The 24,622-nt window shown below is 58.5% G+C and overlaps 3 protein-coding genes across 3 annotated transcripts; 2 read left to right on the top strand and 1 right to left on the bottom strand.

Annotated features, from left to right (window-relative positions):
* Positions 1–830: 830 nt before the first annotated feature.
* On the top strand, positions 831–1,718 carry SMIM3 (small integral membrane protein 3). Its single transcript, XM_054388904.1, has 2 exons — positions 831–861; positions 1,523–1,718. The coding sequence occupies exon 2, from the start codon at positions 1,524–1,526 to the stop codon at positions 1,701–1,703; it is 180 nt and encodes a 59-aa protein (XP_054244879.1). The 5' UTR covers positions 831–861; position 1,523; the 3' UTR covers positions 1,704–1,718.
* Positions 1,719–7,552: 5,834 nt separating this feature from the next.
* GPX3 (glutathione peroxidase 3) lies at positions 7,553–10,452 on the top strand. The gene is made up of 5 exons (XM_054388903.1): positions 7,553–7,708; positions 8,825–8,978; positions 9,176–9,293; positions 9,484–9,583; positions 9,678–10,452. The coding sequence occupies exons 1-5, from the start codon at positions 7,622–7,624 to the stop codon at positions 9,933–9,935; spliced, it is 717 nt and encodes a 238-aa protein (XP_054244878.1). The 5' UTR covers positions 7,553–7,621; the 3' UTR covers positions 9,936–10,452.
* A 1,149-nt stretch (positions 10,453–11,601) lies between these two features.
* On the bottom strand, positions 11,602–24,006 carry TNIP1 (TNFAIP3 interacting protein 1). Its single transcript, XM_054388898.1, has 18 exons — positions 23,938–24,006; positions 18,238–18,408; positions 16,934–17,053; positions 16,543–16,625; positions 16,248–16,316; positions 15,470–15,661; positions 15,190–15,284; positions 15,030–15,111; positions 14,699–14,791; positions 14,405–14,470; positions 14,115–14,246; positions 13,903–14,031; positions 13,494–13,616; positions 13,059–13,184; positions 12,665–12,745; positions 12,339–12,533; positions 11,991–12,081; positions 11,602–11,662 (listed from the first exon to the last, which is right to left on the bottom strand). Exons 2-18 carry the CDS (start codon positions 18,368–18,370, stop codon positions 11,637–11,639), a joined length of 1,836 nt encoding a protein of 611 aa, XP_054244873.1. The 5' UTR covers positions 18,371–18,408; positions 23,938–24,006; the 3' UTR covers positions 11,602–11,636.
* Between the last annotated feature and the right edge of the window lie 616 nt (positions 24,007–24,622).

Here is a 24,622-nt window from a genome sequence, read left to right on the forward strand (position 1 = left end):
TGCACTGTTGGAATGCCCATGCAGGAGTGGGGAGCTGTGTGCCTGGGAAGTACCTGGAAGCCAGAAGTGTCTGAGAGCACATGGTAGTGGCTTTCACCACTGGTTTTCCCAGGAAAGGCAGGGGTGAAGGGTGTAGTGCATGGGTCCCAATACAGGTAACACTTATGTCCCAGCAGGAACATCAGAGCATCCCACATTGCTTCCCAGGGCCAGCCAGGAATTGTTGCTGCTGGCTCTGCCCATCATCATCACCAGCAGAGTGGAATATTCCACTGGGCAGTGGAAATGCTGTTCCCAGCCGGTGGGCTGAGGTCTGCTGCCTCCCCAGATATAATCTCTGCCCCTGGGTCTGTAAATCACCCCTGACAAAGACCCTGGGGAGTGCTGCCCGGTGCCTCGCTGCTGCGGTCTCAGGGAGGGAGACTCTGGTTTTGCTTTTCCCTCTCGCCCAGGGCCTCGGAGGCAAGTGGGTGCATGTGAGGCAGGAGGCAATCGGGGCAGGGGAAGAGCCCTTTATGAACCTGTTTTGCCGTGAAACAAAGTGCCTCCTCCCTGGCTCTTGAGATCGTCGGGTTTGGCTCCAGGTGGTCTCCCACGGTGAGATCCTGTCGTGGAACAGGAGGAATGAACCGGGGCGTGCAGAACAAAGGTCCTGCCCTGCCCTGCTTCGCCTCCCTCTCTCAGCCTTCCTCCCTTTCTTTCCTTGCTCTCTCTTCCTCTCCTCTCTTTCCCGTCCCCCCTCCCCTGCCGCCCCTCGCGGTTCGGGACGGGGCGGGCGGGGCTGGGCGGAGGCTTCCTACCCCGGCGGAGACCTGACGCTGCCTCTCGCCGAGCCGGAGCCGGAGCCGGACAGCATCGCAGGTAGGAGGAGGGCACGGGCAGGGAGGGCAGGCAAGTTGCTGCCGGCACCTCTCCGCCGCAGCGGAGGCTCCCGTTGTGTCCCTTCCGCCCCGGGGCTGTCGGAGCCTGGGCCGGCTGCGGACGGGTCGGGGGGAGCTCTCTCGTAACCCCGTTTCCCCGACCTGTCGGAGGGCGGCTGCGGGGGGTTGATGGTGGTCACCCTGCACCCCCGAGCCCAACTGCTAATGAAGCCGTTAACACCGTGACTCAGCACCACAGAGCCGGGGTGCGGGAGGTACGAGGGTCCCCTGAAGCGAAGCGGGGCTCCGGATGCCTTGGTCCCGCCGTTTCCCTGCCGGATGACTTGCTGGAGAGTGACCGGCAGGACGGCCGGTTGTGGCTTGGCTTTAGCAGCTGCTTTAACGACGGTAGCAGTTACCGGGGAAGTTTTACCTTGGGCTTTCATCCAGCTGCATCAAAGCTGCACTATAAATCCTGGGCCATCTCAGAGGAGCCTTTACCAAAGCCCTTTGCTCTCAAGGGAGCTGGAGGCCAAGGCTGGACATGGCTGCAGGGTCCTCCCTGGACAGAGCAGCTGAGTGCTTGGAGCATCGGGGGAGCTTCTAGCTATGGGAGGGATGGAGGGGGCTGCCCCATCACCCCTCTTGGGTTTCCCTTGCAGGATGGACCTCCCTGATCCTTCAGGTCCTGCTGCCCTCCCCAAGCACATCTTGGATGTCTGGGTCATCGTCTTGATCATCCTGGCCACCATCCTCATCATGACAGCCCTGGTGCTCTGCCCAGCCACTGCTGTCATCATCTACCGGGTACGGACTCACCCCACACGCAATGGCATCGTGTGAGGCTTCGAGGGACAGCTGGCTTGCTGGCCAGGGTGCCACAGCCATGGGACCCTGTGCCAAGGGCCCCCCAGAGCCTGATGGGGCACCCTGAGAGCTGGGAAGAGATGGGCAGGAGCCAGGGTGGGCCAGCACCCAGACACCTGCCCCTGCACCTGGCTCTCACTGCGTGAACCCACTGCCTCCTTCTGACCCACTGAGCTCATAGGGATGGCTGTGGGGATGGCCACCTGGGCACCAGCAGGGAGATGTGTGACTTGGAGGATGTGGCCAGCCAGAAACAACTTGCTGGTCTTGCCTTCGCTGGTGACCCTGTCTCTTCCCTGGCAAGCAGCAAGGAGTGGAAATGCTTGGCAAAGTTATTTCTTCTTCAGTGTTGCAGCTGTTGGGGACGTTGGGAAGAAAGGGTCTGTGCAAGATGGATGTTGCTTCTGCTTGTGCATTTGGAGACTTGGCTGAAAGCTTTGGTGACAGAGCCCATCCTGGCTGCATGGTAGCTGTGCAGCTGGCACTGGCTTCTCCTCTACCAGATACCTGCTGAAATTGTAGGAAAACCTTACAGGGTGCTTGGTTCCTCTGGGTCTGGTCTTAGAGGGCAGAGAAGCATGGGCAGCTCCTGCCAGCCTGGCTGCCCATGTGCTGGCTTCGCTCAGTGCTCCTGCTGCTGGCCAGGGCTCCTGGCACACCTACCCCATTTGGGGAGTGGGGGGAGTCTGTGTACCCCTTGCCTGGGCAGGCAAGGTAGAAAGATCAGAGGGTTTCATACCCAAGGGACCGTGTAAGCTCTTACTTTGCTCCTTGCTGTGAAATAAATTGACTTTGTTCTACCCATGGGCGTGTTTGCATCTCTGTCCGTGCTACAGACAGTGTACAGGTGCCCATGTACAGGATCTGAGATACTTTGCAGCCTTTCCAGAAACCCTCCCCATGCTGACTCCTGCACCACCCTGGCTCAATGTCCTCAAGGTTCTTGCCTGGCTATTGAGCCTGGTTGTCAGAGCCCCATGGGAGGGATGCTGCCAGCCTGGCTCTGTGCTCCAGGGGTGCCAACTCAAGTCTGGCTGTGATAGCATCAGCGAGTGAGCAGGAAGGATCCCCAGGGGCTTTCTGACAGCAGTGACAGCTGCTTTTCTCCTGCTTGGGCAATTATTTTCACTCCCCACCACCAGCTTTGTGCTGGGCTCTGGCTTGTGGCAGGAGTCCTGTGGCCAAAATGGTGTTCCAGTGACTCAGAGTGAGAAAGATCATGAATAATGAAATGAATCAGGCTGGGATGTGGGGAAACGCTCGGGTGACGCCGGTGGGGAATTGTTTAATTCCCATTTTCTCCCCTGGAAAGATCAACCAGCCCCATGCTGCTGGAAAACTTGTGTTCCATCCTTGTGCAGCCGGCAAGAAGTTTGTATTGAGGCTGGAGGGGCAGGCAGGGAAGCATGACCTTGGGTGAACGTTTTCCTCCCCGGGGAAGGAGCCCAGCAGAGGGCTGCAGCCCCTGGGGAGCGGAAACGCCTGAGCCGGAGCTGCGGGCTGCGGTTGTGCCGGGGAGGGAGCAGACACGTATCCCTCGCCTGGCCCAGTAACAGAGCTCTGTTTTGAGCGCTTGTGTGTGCGTCTTTCCCTCTCTTTCTCTTCCCTCTCAGGTTTCAGAATTCGAGGCAAATAACCAGAGTTATTTTCCTCTTGTTCCCCCTCTCTCCCTCCCTCCCTCCCTGGCACGACGTGGCGGCAGCTGGAGGAGATTATGTCTGTGCTGGATGGGAGCAGCCCCAGCTCTGCTTAAACCCCCATGCTCCACCCCAGTGTCCCTTCCCTGGGGAACTCTGTTGGGTGTGGAGATGGTCAAAAAGCTTTTGGCACTGGGAACTGGAGCTCGGCAGCTTGACTGTGAGAGGAATAGGGAAGAAACAACAAAAAGAAACAACACATTTTGGAATGGTTGGAAGTTCTCACCTCCCCATGCCCCTGTCGGGAAGGCATGGTAGAGGTTTCCTTTCATGGTAGGAGTTTTCTGGGAAGTTTCAAGCCCACGACAAACATTTCCAGGAAAGGCTTTGCAAAGCCTTGGAAAGCCAGGTTTGCTCATGACAGCAACAAACTGCACGGAGCAAAACGGCAGCGGGGGAAGAGCAGGGAGAAGACAGGACCTTTCTAAAGCATGAAAACAGGGGGAGTGAACTCTGGCCGATGTGCATTGTTGAGTCGGAAATTCCTTCTCCAGGACTGAACAAGATAAGCAAATCCCTCCCCGCACCCCGGCGTCGGTGCCCAACAGAGCTGGAGCCCGGAGGTATTGTTCGCCGAGACAAAGAATGCCTTTGCCTGCCTGCTGGGGATGACGCTGCGGCAGGCAGGCAAGACATGGGTGCCGAGGTGATTCAGCATCCTCTGGGAGGCTTGCCTGCCAGCACTGGTGGGTGCTGGAGCAAGGTGAGAGCCGGCTTCAGGGCGCATGGAGGATGCAGCTCTCTCAGGTTGTCTCTGGGCAGCGATGAAAGCCAATCGGGGGTGCAAGCACCCAGCTTGGGTGCCTTATCCCTGTGGCTCATCAGGTGGGGAGCCCCAGCAGCAATTGTGCAGCAAGAGCTGACCCCCAACATCTTGGGCACTGCAAGGGAAGCCTCCACCTGGAGCAGTTGTTGATACAGGACCCAAACACAAGCCCCATGGCGCCAAAGAGAAGTTTATGTGGTCCCAAACGTGGCTGCAGTGAAGTCTCCAGGACATCATGACTGGTGGGCTCATCCTTCCCCAGCCTCAGGGAAGAGTAAATTCCCACAGGGTCAGAGCACTCTGGAAGCTCCTCCAGCCAGAGGGGAGCACTGGCAACAACAAGCAGCCCCCTGCCCCGTGTCCCATTCCCTGCTCAGCAGCAGTGAGTCGCTGTGTGCCCCTGTCCCCTCTGGATGGGAGGCAATGGAGCATTTCTGCAGGGGGCAAATCGTTGCCTGGGGCAAGAAGGGCTGGGGATGTCGGAGGGAGCAGCAGCCACAGCCGTAGCTCAGGTGATCAAGGGCACTTGGGGAGGGGCTGTCCCCTCTCCAAAGGGCATTAGGCACCATGCCCAGCGGGGAGGCTGCCAAGGCGGTGCCTGGGGGAGCACATGGGCTGGGGCAGGGCAGTGAGTGCTGAGGGAGATGTGGAGGCAGCCATGGGGGCAAGCCTGGTGCTGGAGGAGCTGAGGCCTCTTGCCCAGCAGAGCTTGTTTTGCTTTTGCCTCCCGTGGCACCCCTAGAACAAAAGTTCAGAGGCTGCCCCAGGATTGGTGCAGTGCCAGAGGGAAAGCAGCTGCCAGCTGAGGCAGTGCTGCCTGCCACTGCCAGAGCTCCTCACTGCTGCCCCTGGCACACTACTGGCACCGTCCAGGTCACTCTGCAGGGAAGAAGCTCCTTGCTTGTCTCTGGGACAAGCCCAGCCAGCAGCAGTACATGGTCCCCATGGCTGGTTTCACATTCCCTGTGTTAACCATGGCCCTGCAGTGTGGCATGAGGCCTCTGCAGCCCCTGGCCCATGGCTTGAGGACAGCTGAGGAGGCTGGTGGCAGTGGCAGTACAGTGGCCAAGGATGTGGAAGTGCCTGGCCTCGTGCCTCCAAACTCTTGTCAAACATCTGCAGCAGGCAGGGGCTGGCTTCAGCCCAGCTCTGGTGGAAAAACAACGTGCAAGGGTTGTGTGAGGGTCAGCCCATGCACAGCTGCCTGCCATTTGGGGTGGGGGACCCTGATCTGGCAGAGGGTGGAGCAGCATTGGCTTGCTGGAGCCCCCAGCACCCTCAGCTCTCCTATGCAGCCTCTGGCCTGGCACAGCATGGAAGGGACACAAAGTGCCATGCCCAAGGTCCCCTGGGAGCTCAGTGGCAGGGATGGAATCCATCAGCTGTGGTTTGTAAAGTCTTCCCCTGTTCCTCACTTCCACTGAGACCGATTTGGCTCCAAGACCCAAGGAGGAAAACTTGGACAAACAAGTCTCTGATTTCTGTTTTGGTTTTAGGAAAACACAGTTCATGAGTGGGTCAGCCTTTCTCTGGGTGTGGCAGGGATCAGGGACATGTGGAAGGGACACAACCACTCTGTGCCACCACCACTGTGCATGCTGTACTGCTTCTCCTGGCCCCCAAGCCTCTGCTGACCACGGGAAATCCACCAAAGCCCCTCCGAGGCAATTAGGGGATATAATTAGAAGTAGGTGGCTGCTCCTATGGTGGGAATTAGTAGGGCAGGGAGCACAGCCTCAAGCAGCTCCCAGGCTCTGTTCCAGGAGGTGGCTCAAACCCTGGCTGGGGTCAGCAGTGTGAGCTGGGTAAGGTGCACAGCATTGTGTCAGGGAGCCTGGTACTGTGCTGGGCACACACCAGTCCCTTTCCGCTGCAGGATGCAATGAGGTGCAAGCAGTGTGCTAGACAGAAGCTGCAGCCCCATGGTTCCAAATCTCTCCAGAGCCTGGGAAGCAGGTGGGAAGACCTGAGTCCCCCTGGTTTTGACTCCCACAGGCTCCCCAGTTTTGGCAAGGAGCCTCCTCATTGCACCTTGACCACCTCAGCGAGGGGTAACGAGAGCATCCCTGCTGTCAGCACAGCTGTTGGCATGTTGTGTTGGACTCTGGGCAGTCCTCAAGTGGCAGCTGTCATCTTGGGGGCTTGCCTGGACCTGGAGGAGCACCCCACACTGTCTGGGGACCCACAGCAGGGCAAGAGCAAACCACTTGTCCAGCAGCAGTGTGGATTGAAAGCTTTGGGAAATGACCTGCAACTCCCCTGCTCCATGGATTCTCCAGGTGCCTGGGGGACATACCTGACGCCCAGCCCTCCCACTCTAGCTGAGGCTGCACTGAGACACTGACATCAGCCTTTCTTGGGACACGATGTTCCTGCCAGCCACAGACATGAGACAGGAGATTGCTCCAACCTCCCTCAAGCCCATGGCCATATTGCCCTTCCCTGGCAACATCTCAAGCAGCAGCTCAGTGACAGCTCCTGGCAGGGCTGGTCCTGCTTTCTAACAAAGCCAAACCTCATGGTGCCCCCTGGGCTCACCCATTGGCACCCTGTCCTGCCCTCTGTCTCCAGCCAGCCCCCACCCTAAACCACAGCCCTCTCCACCTCCCCTCCAGCTAGTTCATTCTCCCATCAAATAATTTTTTTTTTATGGATTTCAGGGAATTTACACCTCACCAGGGATATTTCCCTTGGAGCCAGCCCAGGGTAAATATTTGCATTCCCCGGGCATGCAAACAGGGCCCTGGAAACTCCTGCCCCTGGGGACACTAAGGGCTAAGGCTGTGCTCCGTTCTTGGCCACAGCAGGGTCACCAGGGGGCTAGAGCCTCCAGGCTGCTCCAGGGCTGCTTCTAGGAACACCCTCATGTTTTGGGTTGAGAAGGGGAGAAGCTCCATCGACCCTCCTCCACCCCTGAGCAGCACAGCCCCCGGAGGGAGGACACCAGAGGCCGAGAATGGTGCGGAGCGGTTTGGTCCCCGCTCCTCAGGTGACAGCAGCCCACTCGGGGGTGTGCATGTCACCTCAGCTGGGTGCCCTGAGCGGGGTGGGGGACACTGCCTGGCTCCTCTCCTCCCCTGCGGGCTTTAATCCCCAGTCCCTTGTTTCGTGTAACGCGTTGCATAAACCCTCTGGCACATGCGGCAGCCCCGTGTGTTGGCCGCCGCGACTGGGTATGAGCGTGGTCCTGCCAACCCCCTCCTCCCCTGGCCAACCCCCTCCGGCCATCGGGTCCGCCCCAGGGCACAGACAGTTAACGCAGCCCTCGGCCCGTCCTCCCCCGGCCATTGGCTCCCCCCCCTGCTCAGCCCAGCAGCTATTTCTCGGCTCTCGGGCTCGGAAGTGGCAGAAGGCGACGGGGAGAGGGGGTTGTGTGTGTCCCCGCCGCCGCTGTCCCCGGGGGTGCCCGCACCCCACACCCCATCTCGACCATGGGGGGCTGGTCCGGCAGCGCCTGGATTTTGCCCCTTTTCTTGGCTGGGCTTGTCCAGCCGGGGCAGAGCCAGGAGAGGGAGAAGGTAAGAGCAGGGGGGAGCCACCCCCAGGGGGACTGCGGGGAGGGGAGAAGGGGGTATGTGGCACCCTAGCGACCCTCTTGTCCCCAAGGCTTGCTGCAGCGCGGCCAAGTGCAGGAGTGGGGCACGGTGGCCTTGTGACATCCCAAACCCCAGTCCCGGTGCCTGCATCACGGGAGGATTTTGCTGAGATAGTTTTTGCAAAGGGGGAATTGCTGTCCTGGGGTTGGGGACGAAGGGGGACAAAGTCTTGTCCACCCCGCTGCCCAGTGACCCTCATAGGGGCAGAGCACGGGGTTTGTGTCCGTGCACGGTGTCCAGGGGGGTGCATGCACGTTTGGAGAGTGTGGGGACCGCTGTGTCCACACACACCGGCAGGCTGAGGGCAGCGGGGGGACTGTCACTTCTGGCCAGCCTCCTCATCCCGGAGGGGGACGAAACAGAGCCTTGTGCCAGGATCCAGCCAGCCTCACGGAGTCTGAGCTCCCCAGGCAGAGCCTCTGGGACTTTATCTCCTGCCAGCTCCCAAAATAGCCCCTCAATAGCACTTGGGTGAGCCTGGATCCCTCGACGGGGGTGGGAAATGGGCTCCCCTAGTTTAACCCCTGCAGTGCTGCAAGCAGAGGGTGCTCCACTCCAGCCTGGCCCTTTCCTACTCAGTTTTGATCCAGCCCTCATCTTTCCCTTGCCCTGGCTTTGGCAGCTCCCGGGTGATCTGTCTGTCCCTGTCTCAGAAGGGTGCGTGCAGGGGTGGTGGGCTCCTGCTCCCCCACAGCCCCAGGGAGGCTGGGGCTGGTCTCCCCCCTGCACTATCAGGCCAGCTCAGGCTGTTTTCCAGCCTTTTCCTATCTTCCTGCCTGGTCCTGGCCGTGTCACCCCCCTGCAGCAGCAGCCAGCCTGGCTGGCCGGGCGTGCACACACGTGTGCATGCACACACCAACCTGACCCACCGCTGGAACCTTGGCATGCTAGAGCCTGGCTGCTGCCAGCAGCATTCAGGGAAGACACAGCGCTGGCAGCTGCCACATCAACCAGCACCAGGCTGCTAAAGTGGGCACGGGTGGGTGCGGGGTGCCTGGCAGCCCCAGCCTGCCCCATGGGATGCTCCTCACCCCACAGGTGAAATGCTACGACTCGACTCAGGGCACAATCTATGACTATGGGGCCCTGACCATTGATGGAGATGAGTATATCCCCTTCAGGAAGTATGAGGGGAAGATGGTGCTCTTTGTCAACGTGGCCACCTACTGAGGCCTCACCCTGCAGTATGTTGGTAAGTGTTCCACGGGGCAAGGACACGCCAGGGTCAGGGCAGGCAGCCCATCCAGGTGTGCAGCCTCTGGTAGGTCCCCATGGTCCATCCTGCCCCGGGGTAGCTGATGTGGTCAGAGATGCACCAAGAGGGTGGGTACAGGTGTGGGGGTAAGTGTGGCCCTCTGCTAACCCATCCCTGGCTCTACTTGCCCACAGAACTGAATGCACTACAAACTGAGCTGGGGCCCTATGGGCTCGTGGTCCTGGGCTTCCCATCCAACCAATTCGGGAAGCAGGAACCTGGCCAGAACTCAGAGATCCTCCCCGCGCTGAAGTGAGTACTGCTGCAGGGCTGCAGGGCACCTGCGGTCACCAGCCAGGCAGTGAGCGCAGAGGCTGCTGCTGGCTGTCACCCCCTCCCAGCCTGGGGCTGTGGTGCCCATAAGCACTTGGGGCTCCCTCCCTCCCTCTGTGCAGCACAGAGAGCTGCCTGCTGTGACACCCTGCTCACCATCCCCTTGCAGGTATGTCCGGCCAGGGGGTGGCTTCGTCCCCAACTTCCAGCTTTTCCAGAAAGGGGATGTGAATGGGGCCAAAGAACAGAAGGTCTTCACCTTCCTGAAGGTATGTGCCATGGCAAGGAGGGATGAGAGGGCAGCACCCAGCTTGTTCTTTTTTTTTTGGGGTGCAAGACAAGTGACACATTGCTTCCCTGCAGAACTCCTGTCCCCCAGTGGCGGAGGAGTTTGGGCACCCCAAGAACCTCTTCTGGGAGCCTCTGCGGAACCACGACATCAAGTGGAACTTCGAGAAGTTCCTGGTAGGCCCCAATGGTGTGCCTGTCATGCGCTGGTACCACCGTGCCAACATCGCTGTGGTGAAGAACGACATCATCACCTACATGAGGCAGCAGCAGCACCACCACCCCCCGCCGCCACCGCCACCGCAGCAGCAGGAGGAGGAGGAAGGCCAGTAGAGGCTGGGGCTGACAGGTGGCTTCTCCCTGATGCTGGCATTCCCCCCACCCTGTCCCCTCCCTACATCCTCCCCAGCCAGCACGCTGCCCCTCCATCGCTTCTGTCTCTGGCACACCCCAGCCAGGTCACTGGGCTGGGCAGCCTGGTGGCAGAGACCTCAGCGATGGAAGGAGGGCGTTCCCCAGTTACACCACGTCCCACCTCCCCCTTGGCAGTGACAGCTCCTCCTGGCCCTCAGCTTGCCTTCCCTGCTCCTCCATCCCACCTCGCCAGGCAGTGGGAGGATGCAGGGGCTGGCTGCCCCCGGAGCAGAAGCCCACGTCTCCATGAAGGCTTGGCCTGAAAGCCCCTGGCATAGGGCGGGCCTGGCCTGATCCTGCTGGGCACGGAGCAGCTCTTCAGTGCATTCAAGCTGCCCGTGGTACTGGCACAGAGACGTGCTCCTCTCCTGGCTGGGGGCAGCTGGCCCCTCACCTCCCCCTCCCACCAGAGAAACACCAAATAAAGGCTCTGCAACTGTGCAGCTCTGCTTCTTGGCCAGGGGTGGGGGGAAAAAGCAGGGGGCACAGCAGCAGGCCTGGAGGTACCAGCAGGAAGGGATGGCTGGCTCCCAGCTCAGGAAACTCCCAAGCTGCAAGTGTGGATTTATCATCACAGCCCAGTATCTGGGGAGAGGATAGGGAGTCAAAAGGGGCTGGGAATGGGGACCAGGGACTAGTCCCCAGCGAAGAGCATGCCAGGCACCGTGCCTCCTGCTGCTGTCATGCACGTGACAGTCACACTTGCAGCAACACAGCTGCTTTGTTGTCTGGGGGTTGGGGCTTCTTTTGGTTTCTTCTTTTTTTTTTTTTTTTTTTCCCTCTTCAGACTTCTTTTCCTAGAGCAAGATTTGCTCTGGGCGGTTTGAAACAACTGGCTCCAAAGCCATTGGTAGGGAAAGGCAGAAGGAAGAATGGGGCAGCAGGGGTTTCCCTGCCCTGGCAAAGGTGGGGGGCAGACAAGGGGAGGGCAAGGGGCTAGGACCAGCAACCAGGGGGTGAGATGGGGGGTATGTACTTGGAGCAATAGATCCTGGGCTCCCCCTGTGCTGGCTTGGGCCCTGCAGCTACATCTGAGCACATGGGGACCAGCAGCCCTCCCAGCTCCCCACACAAGAGGCTGCCCCAGGGGAAGCAGCTTTTGGGATAAAACCAGAGAGACTCAGCTACACTTCAGTCCTTAAATAAATACAAAGACACCAACCACCCTCAGCCCGGGCCATGGCTGTGGCAGGCACCTGCCTGTGAGCACAGAATCTCCCACTGCCAGGAGAGTCCCCACTGTCACCTGCACCTCCAAGAGCTCAAACTGAAGCCCCTGGACCGGGCAGCATCTGGCATGATCCTGGGAAGCACCAGCTCCTCTTCCCTGAAGACTTGGCTCAGCTCTACAGCAACACCAGGCCTGACGCCTCTCGGGGAAGGGGATGGCCACAGAGCCTCATCCTGCGTTGATTGCCACCACAGTGGCACCTTCAGTCCCTCCTTCACACTTTCCTTGTGGGGATGCACTGCTGAGCTGCTCCAGGCCATGGCTGTGGCCACTTCTGCTGCATGTCCATGGACAGGCAGCCAGAGAAAGCTCCTAGGTACATACACAGGGGCACACACACACACCCTACTCCTCTTCTGCTGGCATCGCAGTGCAGCTGGTCCTTGGCGTTAGGGCAGTCTGGGACCTGCCTGTTCTGAGACACAAAAGGGGTGGTGTGGGGTGAGCACGGCTCCGTGTGCCCAGACAAACCCCACGGGAGGGGTGCCAGCCAGAGGATGGGCACTATCCTTGAGCACTGATTGCTGTAAGCCTGTGGGCTCCTGGAGCTCAGGCTCATGTCTGTCTTCAGATGCTGCAGGGATGGTGGTGGAGGGACCAACCCCATGGCAGAATCATGCCCTTGGCTGAGCAGAGGTGGGGGCTGAGGGCAAATGGTCACTGCCTGGCAAGCTGTCCCCCCATCCTTCCCTGAAATGGTCAGCCCAGGGTCTCAGGGTGAAGGACAGGGGTCTGATCCTTACCCAAGTCCTTGGGCACTGGCTTCACCCCGGCCACTGCCTGGGCATTCTGGCTGCGAGCCATGGCGCAGGGCGGGCGCCAGGGATACTCAGGCTGCAGGAGATGGAACAGAAATGGCAAATTACCAGGGATGTGATTCATGAGGCTGCACTCTGCCTCTGATTGCCAGGGGACGAGGGGAAGGAGAGGGACAAGAAGGGCTGAGCATTCATGTGACAACAGGACACGTGTGCTCAGCTCCCTGCACGGGGACTGGGTGGCTCTGGAGGAGCTGCTTGCTCAGCAGCAAGTCCCAGACCTCCTTGCATGGGACCCTCTGCTCCTCCTTTTGGCACAGGTAAGACACTCACCGGGGGAAAATGGTGGAAGTTCTGTCCTGGCGGGTGCTCGCTGGGCATGGCTGGCGGGTACCGGATCTGCTGCCACTCATCAAAGCCATGGTACATGGGGTGAGCCACAGGGGGGCTGTACTGGTACTGGTACACAGGACAGGCAGGGCCCAGTGGCCCTGGCAGCGGTTCGGGGTGCAGCCTCTCTCCAGAAGCCTGTGAGGAGCCGTGGGAGATGTTGGAGAGATGGCCCAAGGGCAGCCCACCACCAGCATCACCCACCACCCACCCTGGAGCTGCCCCTCTAAGAGGGGGTGAGCCAAAAAGGATTTCTTCCCCATTCCCACCTGTTTGTGCTGTTTCAGCAGCTTCTTCAGCTTCTCCTTCTCTTCCTTCTCCCTCTGGCAGTCATCCTTAGAGGCTCGCAGCTGGGAGCAAGGGGGTTAGTGCAGAGCCCACCCTGCCACCCCCCTTGTCTGTGGGAAAAGGGCTGCAGGAATGCTCTGCAGGAATGCCTGCACTGGTCCCACTCCATCAGATCCCCAGGAGAGGGACAGAAGGAAGAGACAAGGGAAGGGGGATGCTCCGCAGGGACAGGCTGCAGTAAAACTACCTCTGCCCTCTTCTTTCCCTGGCACCCCCTGCTCTGAGATGGGCATGGGGGCTGTGACACTGGGGAGAAACCCCTCTGACACACTTGGAATGGACATGAGGCTCCGAGAGGCATGCAGCACTGCTCACCTGGTTGTTGGAGAGGACCAGCTGCTTCTGCAGCTTTTCCAGCTGCTGCTTCAGCTCTTCCTTCTCCTCATTCATCCTTTCCCTGTCACTCCGCTCCCGCTGGAAGTCCTCCTCAAAAATTTTCACCTGGCAGGAGAGAAGGATGTGGATGAGCCTGGCTTAGGACTGACACCTCCCCAAGCACTTTCCATCACTGTGTTGCCATTCTTGACCCCACCAGTCACGTCAAGCCCCAGGCCCATGGGTTTGCATGATGTGCCCATGGCTGTGGTCCTTCCAGCTGAAGGCTTGGAGGATTCTGAGCCTCCACTCCCCACCACCACAGCACTGGCACCCCCTATCAAGGCTGGTCCCAGCCACACTGAGCTCTTTGCTGGAGAGGTTCAGGACACATAGCTTCCTCCCTGCCTCCAGTGGCTCCATGTCCTGTCCTACCTGCTGCTTGAGTAGCTCATTCTGGGTTAGCAGCTCCTGCTGCGGCATATTCCCTACTGGCTCCATGGTGCTGGCAAAGATGGGTGGTGGAGAGGCCTGGACATTAAGGGCCTCCTCTAGTGCCTAGAGAGGAAGAGAAGGACCAGGAAGGGGGTCAGAGCAAGGTACCATGCCCATGACATCTCTAGAGGATGTTTCCAGCATGGGAAGCTGTTATAACTGGACAATAGCAAAGAGGGACCACAGGGCCCCGCCTCCCCTGGGTGCCTAGACGTATGTGGTTGACACTGTCAGGGCAGGGAGCTGGGCAGGAGGGGTTTGATCAGGGTTAGTTTTGGATTTAAGAGAGGAGAAGAGGCTGAAGAGCAGAAAAGACATTTTCAGGGAGGAGTTATGCCCTGGCCCTCACCTTGTTCAGCCTCTGGATCTCCTTTTCCTGGTATTCCCGTTGCCTGGTGACCGGAGCCAGCTGCTCCTGCAGGAACCGCATCCTCTGCTGCAGGTCCCTCACCTCCATGGCCAGCCTCTCCTTCTCTGCCTGCAGAACCCAGGGAAGAGATCAGGCAGGGCAACAGGGCAACAGGGCCAGCAGCTCCCCAGCAGCCCTCCCAAGGGCCTCACCTCCTCTGTCTCAATCCGGGACTTGGCCAGGAGCAGCTTGCGGTCAAAATCTCTCTGCTTCTGCTCCCGCTCCGTCTCCAGCTCCGTCAGTGCCCTGCGGGCCTCGGCCAGCTCCTGGTGCAGGTCTGTGAGCTGCAGGGAGGGAGCTACTGAAGGACATGCACTGGAGGGCAAGGAGGCATAGGCAGCCCCAAAAGCTTCCCCTGCACCCAGCCTCCTGCAAGTGCCCACAGCCAGCACTCAGCAGAGATGTGTCTCCCAAGCACCCAGCAGTGAGCACCCAGCCCTACCTTCTGCTCATACTTCTGCTTCATGGCTCGGAAGTGCTGATCCCACTGCTTATTCACCTCCAGCAGCTGTGAAGAGAGGGATGGCTGAATGGGAGCCCAAGCCCTGCCCCGAGCCAGCTGTGGCAGTCCCCAGCAGCCTCCCATCATGAAAAGCACCTCAGGAACCAGCTGGACAGAGATCCTGGCTCCAGCAGTGCTTCCCTGCAGCTCTGCAGCCCTGTCCCAGTCTCCCCATACCCCTGCTGCCCACTCCCCACCTCCTTGGCAGTGCCTCCCTCCCAGCCTGGTCCTCACCTCCCTGCGCTGGTGCTCCAGGATCTTCACCTTCTTCTCCTTGGCCTCCAGCTCTCCTCTGCCCGGCGCCTTCTCCACCGTGGCCCCGCTCTGCTGGACGCGCACGGGGGGGACCCTCAGGGCTTTTGTGGAGGCTGTGCCCAAGGCTGGCTAAACTCAAGCCAGTTCCCCCTCCCACGGCCTCCCCCATCCCCTCAAGACCCTGAGACGTCCTGCTGGTCACACTGGGACAAACTGGGAGCTTGATTAAAACGAGGCCACCTTTGCTGATATGTCAGCGGGCTCCCTGCCTCCTTCCCAGCCCTCTCCAAGGGTGGTGCTGCCTCCTCACCTGCTGCTGCTCAGCAGCTTCCCTCTTCCCACTGTCCTGGCTGCTCAGTGTCACCATCCTCCGGAGCTCCTGGTTCTCACACCTGCAGGCAGGGAGGGACAGGTCAGTGGGAAGAAACACCCAGGTCAGCCCCATCTCCATCCACACTGCCCACTCTCACCTGAGTTTCTCCAGTGCCTGGTTCCTCTGCTCCAGGTCATGCTCTAGCTTGGTTCTCAGCTCCTTGTTCTCACTGTGCAGTGTCTCACACAGCGTCTGGGGGGCAAATGCAGGTAGTGTAAGGGGCAGCCCTGGTCGCCTGCCTGGCCACCCACATCCCACCAAGCCCTGGCATGGAGGTGGGCGTCCACACGGGCTTAGAAAGGAGGGACTTGGTGGAAGGAAAAAACAAAAAGCAAAGGGGAAAACCCTCCTGAAGAGCTCAGCCAGCCCTTGCTCACCTGCAGGAAGGATGTCCTCTGCTCGTTCTTGTGCACCTTGGAGGCCAGGCGCTTGAGCTCGGAGGCCATGTAGCCCATGCGCACGAAGACCTGGTCCTTGCTGGCCTCCTTGGCACAGCCACTCAGTGTGTTCTCCAGCTGCTGCAGCTGGGGCAGCAAGTTGGCATCCTCGTTTGATGGCTGCTCCAAGTCCTGGGGAAGAGAGAGGGGGTGAAGTGCGGTCAGATCAGTTCAAGGAGCATTGCAAAGTTCCTTCCTGGTGCAGGTTGGCCTCATCTCTCATCCGGGGCTGTGGCGGGGAGCTGGCCCAGCACTGAGAAGCTGTGCAACAGCCCTCTGTATGCTTAAACATCTGCAGCTTTGTAAAGGTTTGATCCTCAGTTGCTGGACAAGGGACACCAAGTTCCCGGGTGGAGACATTACAGCTTCAGTTCTCCCAGCCCATGGATCCCCTGTGCTGCTCAGCAGTCTCAGCAGACCACACCTTCAGCCTTCTGGCAGCAACAGAGGCATCTCTACCCCGATCCATGCTTCCCCTGATCTATCCCCGTCAGCACTAGTACTAGAAATCCCAGCTCCCGAGTTTGTCCTTTCCATCTATATCCCTGCCCTGCTGGCCACCCTGACACAGAACCCCTGTCCCTGCCTCTGCCTGCCACTGGGCACACCACTGCCTGTCTACAGACCCTCTCATGCCCCCAGTACCACCACCACCACACCAGTAGCTCGGCTCTCCACCCACCACCCACCAAATCCCATAGGCACAGGGGCCACTCACCACTCTCCTGCTCTCTTGGGGAAACCCCTGCGCTTCGACAGCCACAACCTCGAACTCCGAGGAGGATCCCTGCAAGGGGAGGCAGCCAGGTCAGGTCTCCCTGGGGAATGGCAGCCCAGGATGCTCACCTCATGGGACAGGGACCACCAGGACAGGAGCACAGCAGAGAAGCTAACTCCTCCTTTCAGATTTATCCCATTTCTAGAGGCCAAAGGCTGCCTCCTTTTGCTTTAACTAGGTGGAGGGTCTCCTCCCCTGGCCACACCACACCAGCTCTCACGTTCACCAGACTCACACTTGCAGGAGATTTCCGAGCTTCTGTGTCTGGCTGGGTGCGGCCCGGGGCAGTCCGTGTGGAGCTGGGATCAGGGCCAACAACTGCAGAGAGGGGAGAAGACACTGCCATGAGCGTTTTGCAGAGAGGGGCCTCTCCCTGCCTGGTGTGGGGGTGCAGAGAGCAGACCTCCAGCGAGGCTGGGGACGATGGATCATTTCTACTCCAGCTATGGGGAGGGGAAAGGAACTTTCCTCCAGGAGACAGGAGGATGGCAGTGGTTTGATACACTTCAGAGATAACAGGGCTGCAAGAAACCATCATGAGTCTCCTTCACATCTTCTCACTTCCCCTGAGCTCAGGAACTCAAGCCATCAGGTTATCCCTCCCCTGAGAGCCTCACACCTCCTACCTCCAGTTTCCACCAGGTCCTCCAAGGAAGATGCTATCAACATTTTGTTGTCCTTCACGAGGTCTTCTGCCTTCTGCCGCAGCTTGGATGCCTCCACCTGGGACTCCTCTAGCAACTCTCCTGTTGTGGGCAACAGAAGGATGCTCACTCTCCTTCCCCAAGTGCCTACCCTGCAGCAGCCCTTCACATCAACATCAAGCCCCCTTGCTTGGGTGATGTGCCCAGCATGGTCCTTCTTCACACAGGGACAACATTTCTTGGCCAAACTCAACAGCAAAGCTGTACCAGTGGCCCACTGGCTGCAGAGTGCCCCAGGCTGACACACAGATGATTGGTTACAGGAGGCAGCAGGGCAGCACTGCTTCTCTCAGAGCTCTCCTCTGCTCCCCAGAAGAGATGAATTCAAGCCTAGGTAGTGGACGTGGGGGTCCAGCCTGCCTGCTTTGGGGTCTGGTGCTGGCAATGCAATTCTTTCCCCACTCTGGGTGGCCTCTCTCACACCAGTGAGTTTTGGTCCCAGGTAGGGGCATGGAGACACGATGGGAACCACAAAGCAGGTGGAAATTCGGCTGCAGAAGCAGGACTGGAAAGCAGAAGCTGGGTCACGAGACCAAAAGCAAAACCAGGGGTGGGTGGGGAAGGCAGCCAGGGAGAAGAAAGGGGGAGGCACGACTCAGCTGGACCATTTCAGTGCTGGCACATCCCTGCTGCTGCAGCAAGCACCCAACACTGAGGTTTTTGAGCAGCACCTGGGAAAAGCTCCTGATCTGACAGGGGTTGCAGGAGATGTTGAACAGAAAGTGGCAGAATGCCAACAAATTACCATTGGATGCAAAAAGGAAAATAATGGTAAATTCTAAACGATTCCATTGGACAGATATCTACCATAAAAGTTAGTCTGGGAAATAACTTTTTCCCTTTTTGGCTTCCTCACTCTAGCAGATTCTGACTTCTCCTGGCTTTGCTGACCTTGGCTGCATTGCTTTGTTGTGTCTGAGTATTAACAAACAACCCTCTGCTCTTTCTCTTGTCCTGTGTGTACAGGGGGGTGGGAAAGGCAGCAGGGAAGGGGAAGTATTAGTAGCCCCCTGGTTTGTCCTGGGGTGGGGGGGAGGTTCTTGTGCTGTTTACAAGTTGTACAGATAGGTAACTATTGTATATTTTGTACATATCCATTGCATTTCTTTGTAGATGGTAGTTTTGCTTGTTAATACAGCTTCATTTGCTTCCAAACTGAGCTGGTCTGGCAATTTCATGTAATTTCAACCCACCACCCCCTCCTCCCCCAGCCACGCAGCAGTTACCAATAGACTTGATGCCCAGCATCTTCTCCTTCAGCCGGGTGTTCTCCTCCACCAGCCGCTCGAAGGCCGTGGGTCCATTCTCCTCCGAGCCCCCGCCGGGGTCGTAGATGCGGTAAGGTCCTCTCCCTTCCATGCCCGAGGTTCAGTCACCTACCTCACAGTCAGGCATCCCTGCAAGGCAACAGAGCACAATGTCACCTTCCTCTGGCTCCAGATGCTGCTGTGGTCCCCTGGTCCCAACCGTGCCAGGGTCCGGGGTGCCGTGCCAGTGGAGACAGCAGCGTCTCGCTGCTCACCAGCTGGCAAAGAAGTGTCCCAGGTGAAGGCACTTCCCCCTCCAGCCCTGTCTGGAGGGAACGTGCTGGGGTGACTCACAGCCATGAGAAGTGTCATGCGAGGAAGCATCACCAGGAGCCCCACTCGGGGCTGGCTCTCACCCCTGTGGGGTGTGGGAGTGCAGCCACCTGCTGCTGCATCCCACTCGGGATGGAGACCCGTCCTAGGAACATCCATCCACACCAGCACAGACCTGGGCACCATCACTGGGGGGAACCTGCTCACCACAGGGGGATTTTGCAGGGACAGATAGGGTTGTGGGAGGGCTTTGCAGGGAGGGGCAGTGTCTGCAGCTCTAAAAGCTTTAAGCTGCAGCTGGTAGGTGCTCTGGACAGCACCAGGGGGAACAAGCTCAAGCAGCCAGGCAGGGACCTGCTCTGCCCTAGGGCTCAGCCAGAAAAATCAGCTGCCAACAGCATGGCTTCCCAAATTGGGGCCCAAGGAACAGCCAGGCATGTGCCAGGCCAGGAGCAAACTACAAGGGGAGGAAGCACCTGCACACGGTGTGCTGCTTGGGTTTTTAATTCCTTGCATTTGTGGGTGGCTTAAAGCCTCCCTCTTTGACAAGGTCTGGCCTGGGGATGGCTGGGCAGGATCCTGACTCCAGGTCTCACCCACCTCCTGTGGGTGATAAGCCAGCTGCTGGGAATTACAGCTCAGCTTATCAACAATGTCCTCCCTGGTGCCAGCCTGTTATAAAGTGGAACAGCACAGCAGCCAGGACAGCCCCAAGGGCTGATGCCAGCTGGTGCTGAGGTGCTGCCCGAGGGATACCCACAGGAGCACCCGTGGGCACCCCCATGTGTTCTTCCACCCAGCCAAGGCAGCTGGAGTGCTCATGAGCAGGAGGGGGCTGAAGAGGAGCATTTTTGAAAGAGGAAAGGGAGCAGCCCATACCCGAAACTGCTCAGACTAATGCTCATGGCAGGAGCGAGCTGGGCTGATCACCAGTGTAGATGACCCTCCTGGCAGGGAGTGGCAGGGACTTTCCAGATGACAACTGCCACCTGGCAGCATCCACAACCCCAGCAGCAATTAGCACCTGCCTTGGCAGGAGGTAATTACACACAGCCCTGGCAGCAGTTTACTTTTGGGAGATGCATCTGTCAGGAGGTCTCTCCATCCTGCTCTGCACATGCCCTCAAGCCTCTCACTGCCTGTGGCAATCCTGCCCCAAGCAGTTGGAGATGGTGATGGCCAGGATCTGCCCAGCTGTGGTGTGGGGTGGGCTGAGCAGCAGCTATTTCTGGAGCCATAGCAGCTGGCAGGAAGCTGCAGAAGGACCAGGACAGTTTCTGTGCCATGGGGCCCAGTGCCAGGCAGCATCATCACAACCAGTACAAAATCCACCCCAGCCACCCCTGGAGCAGACATGCTGGTGGGCAGGATGGAGCCCAGCATGGCCTGGGGGTCCAATGGCAACTCCACTGCAGGAAAATGCATCACCTGTGACCACGCTACCTGCCTGGCCAGCCTAGCAGAAGATGGGGACAGTGTCATTAGCAGGCTGGGGACCTGAGTCTGTTTCTTACTGGTGCCCAGTCACCACATGCTGCTCCACATCTGGAGCTGGAGGAGCTGGATGGCAAAGTGATCTTTGCAATGAGCACCTTGTGGGGCATCCATGTCCTCCACTGACACAAATCCAGGTGTGGGTTGAGGAACACTGGGACAGGCTGCCCTCACAAGCGGCATCCTTTCTCCATGTGGCTTTGCAGCAGCCTGAAGTACCAGGCCCCCACTTTCTTGCACTTCAGACCCCAAACTGGGATGTTTTCATGTTGACCCACAGCACACATGGGAGGTCCCCTGCCCTTTGAACCCCAGTCAGCTGCACTGACCAGCTTGGTGACCAGAAGCTCCCCCACAGTGACCACATATTCTTCCAGCTGCATGGAGCCACGGAAAACCTCAGCTGTTCCTAGTTCTCAAGGTTTTATCAAGCATTTATCTACCCAAGGTCAGCATCCTACTAGAGACATGGCTGCAGAGAAGCCACAGAAGCTTTCAAACAGCAGCAGGGGAGAAGAACTGAACTGTGTCCAGATGATGGAAGCATAGCCCAGCCACGAATTCACAAAACAAAACCCAGCAACAGGGGAGGGTTTCTGCAGCATCCAAGCCCATCACTGAGGTCAGAGTGAGGTGAAGGAAAAGCCCCATTTCTGCACGAAGCCATTGGGACTGAGCTATCACCTTGGAGACATGCCCCTGGACCAGGTTACTCTGGTTGTGGTTTAGTGTTTTTTTTTTTTTCCCTTAAGAGTTCTGAAACATGAAATCTGCAGTGAAAAAAAATCTGTTTCAATAAAAACACCGAGGGAGAAGAGAGAAAGGACTACAGACCAGCACCTCATGATGCTTAGGAACAAGCCCAACTACCACAAACTCCAGGAGAAACCACTGAACCACCAGAAAACACTTCTCTTTTTGCCAGCCAACAGTTCTTGAGCTAATCTGACAGTATTTCACAGCCCTGGGGGTGGAGGAGCAGCCATGGACCATGGCTGTAGCTCACCAGCTCCATGCCCAGCCACAGCGGTTGTCAGCCACTGCGGTTGCCTGTGGGCATTGGGGGTTATCAAGACTTTTAGGTGGTAAATTTTTATGACAACTCAGCAAAAGAGGAGAATGAGAGAGGCAAAGACAATAGCAGGGTGGTATTTAAACAGCTGTGCTGAGGCTTGGGAGCCAGCTAGCACTGCAGAGCCACGGCCAAGCTGTTTCTTGCCGTCACCTAGGAAGACATGCATCACTGCCTCAGCCACCAGCACCACAGCCAGGGCTGCACTGGCCACAGGAAACAATTTCTGCTTTAAAATCACCAAACAGCTGAACTCAGGAAGGCAGAAGATGTTAATCCTGCACAGTGAGTGGGCTGGCACCACTGGAGGTTTGCTTTGGGAGACCAGCCCTGCGAAGCCACGGGCTTGGCAACCCAGCAATTCCCATCCTGTGATCCACAGAGGCCCAGCCCTTAAGAGAATGGGGTTTTCCTTACCCTGGCATGCAACATTCCCAGGAACTCTCCTTCCTGCCAGGATCACACAAGGCAAAAGCAAATCCCTGTGGACTGCCAGCATCATCTTCCCATGACTGGAGCTGCCAGGTCCCAGGTCTCAGAGGAACAGCAAAAGCTACTCAGATAGAAACTATGAAAGGAATTTTTTTGTTTGATCACTTTACTGGAAATCAACAAAATGCCACAGCCCCCAGCCCAGTTTCTTTTCCTCTTCAGAGATCCTTAAATCAGGGTCAACCATTCCCAGGCTGCTGGACTGGTCTCATTTGCAGAGAAGCAGAAGAGCTTGCTTTAGGAGGAAGCAACAATAAGAAGACTTTCTGGCTACTGCAGTCCACTGGGCTAGGAGTAATAAAAGGGGAAAGCAGGTATTGCAAGGCTTGGGTCTCAAAGGGAAAAGTCTGAACCTCCACTCAAAACATTTTTCTTCCCAGCCGGGCTAGCTGCAAAGAGACAGTAGGGAAGCCAAAAGCCCAATCTGAAACACAATAGATGCTGCAGATGTCCTCTGGCTAGAAAACCCACCCTTGCCTGAGAAAGCCACCCCCCGCAGAGGCTTCACAAAACAAGTTGCTTCCCAGGAGATTGCTCACCAGGAAAACAAAGAACTTCCCCATTTGGAACCTGGGTTACAAACACCGGTAACCACCACACGCATCTGCAGAGCTCCTCAGCAGAAGTCCAAGCTCCAGTGCAGACAGGACAGGCAGCTAGACTTGGTGGTGGTGCTCCCCTGGGCACCACTGTGGTGTTTTACACAAGACCCAGTCTTCTGCTGCAGAGACATCTTGCTTCATGCTGCCTGCTCTTTTTCATCTCAGTAGCATCATGGCTGCTCATCACAGCACTCAAAAGCAGAGCAAGGCACAGCCACCCCTTGCTTTCCACCTCTGGCAGGACCTGGGCTACTCCTGTCCAATCTGGTGCACCTCACCTGTGAAACAACCAAGCAGCAGAAGACAGTGGCACCGTAGAACCCTACCAGCCAAGCTATGCCTGTCACCCAAAGCCTGAGACTTGTTTTAAAACAAAATCTGTGATGCCACATGAGTAGATGGTTCAGCTTCCTCCACCCACGGATGTTTTGTACCAGCTGCTGGCAAGCAACAACCCACTGCCCTGTGCTAAATACGCTTTGGCGCAGGTCAGGCCGAAAGGGCATCGTGGGATTTCTTGCAGAGCCAGGAACGATGCCAAAGGCTGCAAAAAGCCTCACCTCTCCTTGTTTACTTCACCTCGCCATAGTGACAGCCCTCAAGGACATGCCTGGCCAGCCTTCCTGCCTCCAGAACTTGCCCCTGTGCTGAAAGCCCCATCTCTTGGCTCCTGAAATCTGCACCCCAGAAGAGCTGGTGGCAGCAGAACAGCTCTTACTCATCCAAAGCTGACGAAAACAACAAGCTAAAGGGGAAAGGTTGCAACCAGGGAGCAACCAGGGCCCTGGGGAATGGGATAGCTGGATCTCAGTAAGGCTGCAGGTTCCCACCAAGTCCTCTCTGGAGCTATTCCCACCTAACAGCAGGGCCAACAGGCAGCAGCTTTTTTTTCTCTCTGCTCTCAGTGGGGACCTTAGCATGGAATTGAAAGAGGGGAGATGGGGAGGCAAACTGTGCACCACCTCCCCAAATGCTGCCACTCCTGCTCTGACTCTCCCAGCCTCTGGATCCGCATCTGATGTGGCCACGCACCGCTGGACCAGCAACGGCATGGGGAGGGAAACCTCTGAGGGGCAAACCAAGCATCGACTGGATGATCCTCGGAGCGCAGCCCCCAGGGTGGGATCCACAGACCGTCCCTGCCCGAAGGGAACCGCAAGCCCCGAAACCGTGCAAAGGCTGCTGCGTGGGCTTGGGGAAACGACAGGGTTGTGTAAGGCTGAGCGAGGGGAGGAAGCCCGGGGAGTCGGCCCGGGCTATGGCAGCGGTACGGGACTGCCGAAGAGACCCCCGCGGGGCAAGAGGGGTTCTTCTCTTCTCCCTGGGCATCGCCCCCGGGCAGCACAGGCTCCCCTGCCACCGACTTGCCCCTTCGGGAGCGGCAATGGGAGGCAGCAGCCCCTGCCCTACCCCAAAGGAGGGGAAACGGAGGCACTGTGACTATCGCGACCCGCCCGCGACACACGGGCGAGCCCCGGGGCATATTCCTGGTGGGCAGCGAAGCTCCGAACCCCCACCAAGCTTTCATTCCCTGAAATCGGCCAGAACGCGTCACGCAGCCGCGATCCCCACCAGCCCCTCCCCACCACCGGGACCTCGCTCCGGGGCGGCGCGACACGGGGCGCGATGCCCCAGGGAGGGCCCTTCCCCTAAGGGCAGCAGGGCCCCCTACCGCTCCGAGCTCACCTGCAGCGCAGCCCCGAGCTGGGTCAAGTACCGATACCGTACCCGGTGCCGCTCCGCCACCAGCACGGGAGGAAGCGGGGCGAGAGACGGTTCAGCCCCCGGGAAATTCCCAGTCTGACAGACAGGCGCTGCAGCCAATCGGCGCGGAGCAGACACTATAAAGCGGGTGGGCGGGGTGGTGGTGGACATGGTGTTTGTCATGGTAGAGGAGAGGCCTTAGGCGCTGCTGTCCCCTGAGGGCTCCATGGGGCAGCGCTGAGGGGCGGGAGGAGCCGTCCTGCCCCCGCCTTAGCGAGGGTTTCTGCTCGCTGTGGAGCTGCCGGCAGCGGCTCCGCTGGCTTATCGAGAGACAAAATGGCGGGGCCAGGGGCAGGGCAGAGCCGGGCTGCGGCGTTTTGCTGCCCTGGGGCCGAGGAGTCCCCTTGCAGCCCCATGCTGGTGGGGTGCAGCCCGTTTGGAGTGTGGAGGAGTGGCGGAGGGGCAGCTCTGCTGAGCTGACCCTGATTCCTGGGCTGCTCTGGCAGTGCCAGGCTCTCCCCTTGGCCCTGGGAGCTTGTGAGCTCCCGCGGGCCTGCCGAGGCTGCCTGGAGCCTTCCTCCTCGGCAGCTCGCCCAGGGAGATTTCCTCACTTGAGTCTATTTCTCCTAATGGTACGCAAGGAAATTTCCCTCCTTCTCCCGCCAGC

Source organism: Indicator indicator, chromosome 18 (assembly GCF_027791375.1).
Source record: "Indicator indicator isolate 239-I01 chromosome 18, UM_Iind_1.1, whole genome shotgun sequence".
Taxonomy (NCBI): domain Eukaryota; kingdom Metazoa; phylum Chordata; class Aves; order Piciformes; family Indicatoridae; genus Indicator; species Indicator indicator.

Bases quoted from the DNA above. Each gene is read 5' to 3' on its own strand.
- TNIP1 (XM_054388898.1), bottom strand. From the start codon at position 18,370: ATGGAAGGGAGAGGACCTTACCGCATCTACGACCCCGGCGGGGGCTCG. The intron at 14,792-15,029 runs GTGAGGAGGCAG...GTGCGCGTCCAG, and splicing joins AAGCTGCTGAGCAGCAGCAG to CAGAGCGGGGCCACGGTGGA. The intron at 12,534-12,664 runs GTGGGAATGGGG...GGCTCCTCACAG, and splicing joins TGCTGAAACAGCACAAACAG to GCTTCTGGAGAGAGGCTGCA.
- SMIM3 (XM_054388904.1), top strand. From the start codon at position 1,524: ATGGACCTCCCTGATCCTTCAGGTCCTGCTGCCCTCCCCAAGCACATC.